The sequence below is a fragment of the Dipodomys ordii genome, unplaced genomic scaffold (assembly GCF_000151885.1).
Source record: "Dipodomys ordii isolate 6190 unplaced genomic scaffold, Dord_2.0 Scaffold9, whole genome shotgun sequence".
In the NCBI taxonomy this organism is placed as follows: Eukaryota; Metazoa; Chordata; class Mammalia; order Rodentia; family Heteromyidae; genus Dipodomys; species Dipodomys ordii.
In genome coordinates, this window is record NW_012267225.1 from 6482054 (window position 1) to 6491466 (window position 9413).

Genomic DNA, 9413 nt, shown 5'->3' on the forward strand with positions numbered 1-9413 from the left:
TGTGTGTGTGGCTGTGTGTGTGTGGCTTAGTAGCCCCTGTTTCAACATTATCTCTTTCTTAATTTTGTAGGCAATTGACAGCATACATCAGGTTGGGGTGTATTGCCTGGCCTTGGTACCAGCAAACACGCTCCCCAAAACCCCGCTTGGGGGAATACACCTGTCGGAAACGAAGCAGCTCTTCCTGGAGGGCTCTCTGCACCCCTGCAACGTGCTCATGTGCCCGCACACCTGTGTCACCAACCTACCTAAGCCGCGGCAGAAGCAACCAGGTACGTGGGAAAGCACCGTGTGACGCAACCTAGGGCCACCAAGCCATGCGGGGAGCGCCAGGCTCACTGGGGCCAGGCCCAGGGGGTTCCTAGACCCCCCGTTCACCGGCCCCCCACATAGCCGCAAACTCCCCAGAAGAACCCACTTCCTCCCAATAAATGCATTTGTGCTCGTGGTGTGCTGGAGGGAAGCAGCCCTGTGGAGCAGAAGGCCACTCAGCAATGTTTGCACTAAGCACGTGGGCAGTCTTCTTACCGCAATACCAGTACTTGGTCAGCAGGTGGGCTAGACAAGACACAGCCCTGTACGGCACATGGGCGAGTCATGAGTCTTGTGTGGCCACCTGAGGAGCAAGGCACCACACACAGGAAAGCACGTTGAACATGAAGTGTTCTATGTTATTTGTGACCTTGTTCTTACAACAGTGTGTCTGGACCAGGCCTGGTGGCTTCACCTGTAATCCTAGCCATAAAGAGAATGGGGGCTGGGTGTAGTGGGCATTGGTGGCTCACATCTCTAATCCTAGCTACTCAGGAGGTTGAGATCTGAGGATCGCAGTTTGAAGCCAGCCTGGGCAGGAAAGTCTGTGAGACTCTTATCTCCAATTAATCATTTTAAAAAGCCAGAAATGATGCTGTGGCTCAAGTGGTAAAGTGCTAGCCTTGAGCAAAAGGAGCTCAGGGATAGCACCCAGGCCCACAGTTCAAGCCCCAGGACTGGCAGAGAGAGGGGAGGAGAGAGAGAGAGAGAAAGAGAATCAGGTTGCACCTAGGTATCAGTGACAGGGAATTTATTGTGGGAACGCACTAGATCAAGAGGTAGAAAACGTGGTCTGGAAGGACAGCATCCAGTGCATACAGAGTCCACCCCAGTTAGACGTGACATTGGCCAGCAGTAAGATGTCTGCTTCGTAGGTACTTGCCCCTGAGCTCAAACCACAGTACTGCCAAAACGGTGTTAAAGAGAACCTGTCACCCATCATCTAAGGTAACAGAAATGTAACAGTTATAAAAGGAGGCTGCAGTCCACAGTGCAGCCCACCTGAGGACATTCCGTCAGCAAGGATAGAGCGCCTAGGGGCGGACATTGCTTCTTGTCCAGCATCCTCATGTGGAGTATCTTGTCACTCTCTCAGAGAAATGTCCACCCCTTTCCCCATGTGACTTTGTCAAGCAGCGTATAGCAGGGATCCAGTAATCTAAAAGTTGCTGGCTTGAAGATAAGTGTGTAAATAGGAACCAGAAAGGTGAAATATGAATCTTAGATATACACAGATTCAGGGGTAGGTCTCCACTTTCTATTTTTACATCGAGGCAGTGATTCGCTGTAAGTATATCCTACACACCAACCCCACGTCAACAGGAGGAGAGAGATCAGCAATTCCAGATGGGAACAGATTTGCTAAGAGTTGCAGCAACCGCACCTCTGGTCTCCAGGCAACCATTGGCCAAAGTAAGCCCATAAGCCTATGTGGTGCCTAAGATCCAAAAATTTGCCTTCAGAGAATACAAGCAGAAATTAACCCCAGTCAGGGAGATTATGCTCAGTAGCAGAGGAGCCCACAGCAAGGCAAGGAGAAAGGGCACGTCACCCTGAGGTCTTGCTTTCCCTCCTAGTTTCAATGCTTTAAACCAGCTCAGGCCAATTTCCAAGTTGGCCTCTTAGAAGAATCATCTTGCCCAGCCTCATGGAGAATGTTAAGATACATTTCCAACAAATACTGAAGATAGGAGAAAAACGGCTGATAAGCAAGAATGCTGACTCTGGATGTGCTTAATTTTCATGCAGAAGCAATTAACACATGCTTCTACCACTCCTCCAGCTTCATTCATTTCAGCAAATGGCACATTGCCAGATTTGCTTGTTTTTTGCTGTGAAGAAACGATTTCTCTTTCATAAGTACTTCATTAAGAACTAAGAAGGGCCAGGCACAGTGGCTCTGCCTGTAATCCCCTTGCTCAGGAGATAGACATTAGAAGGATCTAGATTTGAGGCCAACCCTGGGAGAAAAGTTACCAAGACCCTATCTCAACAAATAAGGTGGACTTGTGGCACAAGAAGAAAGAAAAGGAATTTCCCCTGTCCACAGCTTCATGTTCTGATTCCACAGAAACTTAACAGCTCCTACGAATGCCCTAAAACCTAAGACAGTAGCAGACAAGAGCCCAAAAGTCTGTGGCTTCTCCTAGAGTAATATGATGAGTTGACTTTTTGTGACACATTCAACGTGGTTGGCCACATGTAAAGAATGAGTAGCCCAACTCTTGTTCTTACTTGGACAAGTCAGCTAGAAGATATCAGGCCCTGAACTGCCTTGTACCATTAGTCATCATTTCAGGAAGTGTTTAACAGGAGGCCAGGCTGACTGTCTGGGTGGTTGTCATGGTAACTGGGCCATGCTAAGCCTTGTTCTTTACCCTTGACCTACAGCCTGCTTTTAAAAAAACATCTCTGTTTAACTGCAGATGCAGGCTTTTCATATGGATGTAGTAAACCACACACATGTACCCTGATTCATGAACAACTTTACCCTTGTCAAGTTTAATAGTTCTACTTAATAGTACCTTCATTTTATATTTTATCAGCAAGTCAAGAATGAAATTTATGATGTCATCTTTATTATTTGTTTTATTTTATTTCTTTTTGTGTTGGTCCTGGAGCTTGAACTCAGGGCCTGGATGCTGTCCCTGAGTCCCTGAGCTTTTTGTGCTCAGGACTAGGACTCTACCATTTGAGCTACAACTGTACTTCTGGCTTTTTGGGTGGTTAATAGGAGATGCGTCACATGGACTTTGCTTCCCATGCTGGCTTTGAGCATGATCTTCATTTCTCAGCCTCTTGAGTAGCTAGGATTACAGGCATAGCCACCAGCACCTGGCATCTTTTCTGTTTTACATTGCCATTCTTTCTCCTTCTCTCCTTTTTTTCTCTCTTTTTTCTTTCCTATCCTCATCCCCAACTCATGACCTCTGATACAATGGGACATGTCTAGAACATTTAACCTCTTCCAGTCATATATACATACCTTGCTTTGTGTATGTGTGCTTACTGAAAAGAAGATGTGAACAGTGGTACTTTGGCAAAACTTGGAAGAGAACCCGGGTTCCTAGCCATCAGAAGATTTGAGTTTCTAAAGTTTCTTTAGGAAATTTTCATCAGAAAAGAAAAGCTATCTGAAAGGAGCATAGCTTTTCTCTTTGAAAATGTTCTACTAAACCAGGGAAAGAGCATTAGTTATTAAATCTGTGACAATGGTGCAGAAAAGGACTGTGATTTTTATAGTAGCCTTTTGGTTCACCCTTCCACGTCCCTTGTGGAAGAACCTTATCAGTCAATAAAAAAAATTTTTTTTTGGGGTCCGGTCGTGGGGCCTGAACTCTGGGCCTGAGTGCTGTCCCTTAGCTCTTCAGCTCAAAGCTAGCGCTCTACCACTGAGCCACCTTCCCAGCACCTCAATAAAATTTTTGAATAAATAATTCTCTAGTATGTCCCTTCTACCATATTACTCTCTAAATCTATCCCAAAAGGTCTATATTATATATATACACACACACATATATATGCAATACATATATATGTGTGTATATATAATATATGTACATATATGTACATATGTGTACATATATAATACATATATGTGTACATATATAATACATATATACTATATATAATATATAGACACACACAGAATGTGTGTGTATATATATATATATAATATATAGACCTTTTGGGATAGATTTAGAGAGTAATGTATGTATATAACATGTATTTTATATTTTATCAGCAAGTCATATATATACATAAATATAATATATATATATATATATATATATATACATGCATACATTTTATATACACACACACACACACATATAATAGCTAGGAGCCAGTGGCTCACACCTGTAATCCTTAACTACTCAAGAGGCTATTCAGGGGCTGGGAAGGTGGCTCAGTGGTAGAGCGCTTGCCTTGCATGCATGAGGCCCTGGGTTCGATTCCTCAGCACTGCATAAGCAAAAAGAAAAAAGCCGGAAGTGGCGCTGTGGCTCAAATGGTAGAGTGCTAGCCTTGAGCTGAAGAGCTGAGGGACAGCGCCCAGGCCCAGAGTTCAGGCCCCACAACCGGTCCCCCCCCAAAAAAAAGCTATTCAAAGCCAGCCCAGACTCTTATCTCCAATATGCTACTCAAAAAGCTAGACATGACACTGTGGCTCAAGTGGTAGAGCACTAACGTTGAACATAGAAAAGCTCAGGGCAGTGCTGCCCTAGCCCCAAGTTCAAGCCCCAGGACCAGCACATGAGTGTGCGTGTGCACACACACACATGCACATACACTCATACACACAAATGTATTGTAATTTTTTTATTTTGGGTCAACAGTCTTCACAAAGTGTATTAATAACATAAGAACAGACATCCAGAAAGTTAATTGCTTAGCAGTGAAGTACATCCTGTTTTTAGATTCTGTCTTCTTTATCATTTTTATTGTTGCCTCTGAGAATGCACACCCACAGCCCCTGTGTTCACACTCACTGGAAAATGGGGAAAATGGCATGGAGGGGAGCTAGGGGAATTTCATGTGATGAAAGTACTTCCATGTAGCCTCTGATTGAGGTCGATTTGTCTTTGCTCATTGTTGTCCTTCCATCCTTTTTAAAAACTCTTACAGTAGCTGCCATTTAAACCTGTCTTGGAAAGGGTTTCTGGAGAGGAAGTTTATGATCAAGCTGGGGGGCCATGTCTTGAGAAGTTCCATTCTCTGCAAGGTCATACGTCCATTTTCCTTCCAGAAATCGGCCCCGCCTCTGTGATGGTGGGAAACCTGGTGTCTGGGAAGCGGATTGCCCAAGCGAGTGGAAGAGACCTGGGGCAGATAGAAGACAATGACCAGGCCCGGAAGGTAGGAGCAGAAGTGGATGCCGAATCACAGAGTGGCTGCCCCAAGTTCCTCCCTGTCCCCTCCATACCTTCCACCGAGGGTTCGTCTCTGGTTAACCTTCCCTGCCTCCCACTTGCCTTTCATGGGACATCTTGTAAGCTTAAAAGAAAAACATTTCTTAGAAGATGTTACAGAAAATTTATCATGGTACAAAATGAGAACTGGCAGGACTTAGATAGACATTTGGAAACCATCGTAGTGTCCCCTTTCCACTCACTTCTGATTGTCCCCACCAGCGCTGATGGGAAGCACACACTGCCCATGCAGAGCTTGCTTCCTGGCTTCCATCTTTCCATCCTTCCCACTGCACCTGCAGGAGAAATCCTCCAGCCCCTTACACACACATGGGTCACAACTTGTCCTAAGTAGTTGGGAGTCCATGTTAGAACAATTCACCCCTGACAGTGCTTAGAGCTCAGTGAGAGAGGTGTGGTCTCCCAGGGCCAAAAAATTATCCCGTTCTTCGTAGACTGCTAGGGAATGTGGCAAGACCAGCGGTGTAAATATCACCAGTGTGGTGACACACAGCTTATGACTTCAGAGCACTCAATCATCATCCCCTCCCCCGCAGTACATTTCTGTTAATAAAACCAATTAGCACTGTTCATGGCTCTTTCCTATATCCTGACATGTAATAGGACTGTCCTTTTTATTACACACTGAATCGACTCAGTGCATATAATCCATGTAATTTGCAGTGCAATTTGATGACACCAGAGAATTGCCATTCTAAAAACATAAATTTAATCAAGCCCTTTAAGCATGTTAGATACAACATTGCGTCTCCGCAGCCCATGTGAAAGAGCTTGCTGTATCAGCTCCCCTTGCCCGTAGAACAAGTGACTATGCCGTCCTTACACGGGCTTGTAGAGAGCTTACCTAACCCTGACCACTTGGCCAGTCCCTAAACCAGGTGCATTGACTTCTAAGTCATTATAGGAAAAAAATTACTTGCACTTGCTTGTCCTGTTTATTCATTTGTTCGTGGTTTTCCTAAAAATAAATGTCCTCATTTCCCAGTGGAAGAAAGCATGCTATTGTAGAAACATCCAACTACACTGAGATGGGATATTTTGATTAGATGTTGAGAGTGCCCATCTGTAACCCATTTAAATTTCGAGAGTGCCCACCCAGACCTAACCCATCTGTACCATTGCAGTTCCTGTTCCTCTCCGAAGTCTTGCAGTGGAGGGCGCAGACCACCCCGGACCACGTACTGTACACGCTGCTCAACTGCCGGGTGAGGCATCCTGGCCCCAGTCCCTGATGGTTTGCCTTGCTGAGGCTGAGCTGGTTCCTGGGAGGTGCTCTTCATGATACTGTTGACTTAACCTACCTTTGCCTTCAGTCTTACTGAATTCACGCTCTCTCTCTCTCTCCCCCCCCTCTCCCTCCCCTCTCTCCTCTCTCTCTCTCTCTCTCTCTCTGCCCTATTGACTAAGACATTTTTACCCAAGGGTTGTTTTTTAAATATATATGCCTATTATTTATAGTTGTATTTTAGCAATCATATTTGTAAAATTTCCAGCCCCAAATGTGTGATTAATGAGAACAATTGCAGTCTCTGAAATATTTGTTTTTGTTTTGGCTACAAACTGCTTTTTAACGCATATGAAGTCAGGCAGTAATGACAGACTGTTAGGAATGAAAACCATTCCCACTATATTAAGTACAAAGGTTGTGTTTACATTTCCCATCAGGAAATCAAAATCATTAAACATTATCCTATACTACTACTTAGGAATGCCTTAAATATGCAAGCAAATGTTGACAATAGGAGTTAAATGTAAAAGTCTTAATATACTTGAAAACTTTTCACTACAAAAACAGAGCTTGAAAAATGCATTGAAACTGGGTGCAGGGACTTGCTCCTGTAATCTCAGCTACTCAGGAGGTGGAGATCACAGGACTATGGTTCAAGGTTAAATCAGGCAAAGCGTGAGCAAATCCTCATCTCAGCCAACAGTTGAGCATGGTGATATGCATCTTGTCCCACCTATGTGAGAAGCGTAAGCAGGAAGGTTCAAGACCAGGCTGGCTTCAGCAAAAATGCAGCACCCTATTTAAAAACATCTAAAGCATAAAGGGCTGAAGGTATGGCTCAAGTGGTAGGGCACCTGCTTGGCAAGAGCAAGACCCTGTTCAAACCCCAGTACAAAAGGGGGGAGGTATTTAAAAGGTAGTTCTCTGCAAGTACAGGCCCTTGCGACTCTTTAAACAAAATTATGGTCATTGCTCCTCATCAAAATCTCAGTGTGTGAAGGTAGCTCTTCCCGTGCAAGGCAACCAGCTTGTCACAAATGAGAGGAGCGGCCACCCGCATGGCTCTCTGCCCCTTGAAGCTTCAGTTCAGGTTTCTGGTTGAGACCATTCTTTGCATATGGTTTAATTCACCCCACACCCCTCCACCTCAGGAACACTCTTTGAAATTGTCTTGGGCGCAGATATGTCCCTATGGCTCATCATGCCCTGTGTCTGCTCAAGGCCTTTCTGTCCCTGGAAGAGGCATGAGATGTGGGGCAGACCCTCTTCCTGCGTGTCCTGGGGCCTTTGTGCTTGAAGATGGTGAGGAGCTCCTCTCTAAGCAGCCCCTGCCACAGCAGCCCATAGGCTCCACCTGCCCATGTGCTCTTGGCAGGATCCAGAGCTCTGTGGGGTCGGCTACAAGTCTGTGTATCTAAAGTGCCCACTTCCTTCTCTTTCCTCCACTGACCCATCGATCCTGTGAATACAGACCAGTCTCCCTTTCTGGACAGACTTTTCTGCTTACCTTCCTCAGGAGCTGTGGCCCTGCCCAAGTCTCCCTTTTATCGAGCTTTCTCCCTGACCTTCCTGTTCTCTCCATAGCTTGTTCATTCTTTCTCCATTGTCTCAGTGGCTTACTCCAGACTTTCAATGTCACCTTCAAAGTGACGATAACTTGAGCTGATCTCCTGTGGCCCAAGCACAGTGCCTTCTCAGATCCTGTCAACTGAACATCCTTCCTCGCTCTCTTCATTTCCTCTGTGCTGCCATGTTGCTTAGATTCTCCATGCACTGTAAGGCACAGGAGACCAAGTCAAGGCCGTTCAGGCCTTCCAAGACTTTTCCCTCAACATGGCCTAAAACAAATGCACTATTCCCAGATTGTAGCATGGATAAATACCTTTGTCCAGAGATTCTAGTCATATAAGGGGGTGTCCCAAGAAAAGCCATGAATTCCTGAAGACACAAAAATCCAAAGCAGATAGATGTACAGTCACAAACAGGAGGGAAATAGGTTTCTAACGCCATCTACTTTGGGGCATGCATGGCTCATGGAGTGATGCCAGAGGCAGAGGCTTGGTGTCCAGCTGTTCTGACCCTGTGGCTATCACCTCCCTTTAGCGCCAGTGATTAAGTCATTGTCATAGCCAGACATGGGCTCTCAGTGGAAATCTTTACTGGAACTGACGCCCATGCCGTAAAATGATTTCCGTGAAGAAAACTGATGCAGTTAGCCAGAGTGCAATTCCACAGATGTATCTGCTTTAGATTAGCATGCAGAAGGCTGGCCCAGGGCTGCCTTCTCCTGTTAGGCATGCCTGAAGCTTTTCGAAGCTCTCAGTGTGTGGATGGTCCTACCCTGAGCTGTCCGCGGAGTCACAGCACCCATCTACAAAGTTCAGAGGCAAGCATCTGTGTTTCTCTCCCACGCCTGTTTTCCTTGGTGTGCTGTCACACCCAGCCCTGCACGTCTGCAGGTCATGTCACTTGGCAAAATGTTTGCTTAACTTTCTAGTTCAGGTGAAGCCACACATGTTTTCTAAGAGTAATATTTAAAATGGTAGGAGGAAATGGGTAACCCTCATTGTCTTAATGAATGACTTAAGGTGTCTAGAATGTTCTCACTTAGTATGTGTCCTCAGTGCCTTTCTGGTTTTTGTGGCCACATAATCAGGGCCTCCATCTTGGATGAGTATTTCAATGGATTATGAATTTGCCACTAATCCTCACTGGCTCATTTTTAGAGGGTTGGACAAGTTGGCTTACAGTGTGAGACATTCACAGAATGTTCATTCATGTCTTCTTATGGCCTGCGTAGTAAATAGAAGTAAGTTGTACATAGGATAAGAATAACAAGAAAGGGCTGGGAAGGTGGCTCAGTGGTAGAGCGCTTGCCTTGCATGCATGAGGCCCTGGGTTCAATTCCTCAGCACCACATAAGCAAAAAGAAAAAAGCC

General features: G+C 45.3%; 1 protein-coding gene across 1 annotated transcript in view; it reads left to right on the forward strand.

Moving 5' to 3' along the window:
• Dip2c (DIP2 disco-interacting protein 2 homolog C (Drosophila)) overlaps positions 1-9413 on the forward strand; it is a 121183-nt gene that overhangs the window by 79698 nt on the left and 32072 nt on the right. The window contains exons 23-26 of the mRNA XM_013009225.1: positions 71-272; positions 5063-5172; positions 6371-6451; positions 7800-7878. Coding sequence (XP_012864679.1) covers positions 71-272; positions 5063-5172; positions 6371-6451; positions 7800-7878 — 472 coding nt within the window. The remainder of the gene's footprint in view (positions 1-70; positions 273-5062; positions 5173-6370; positions 6452-7799; positions 7879-9413) is intronic.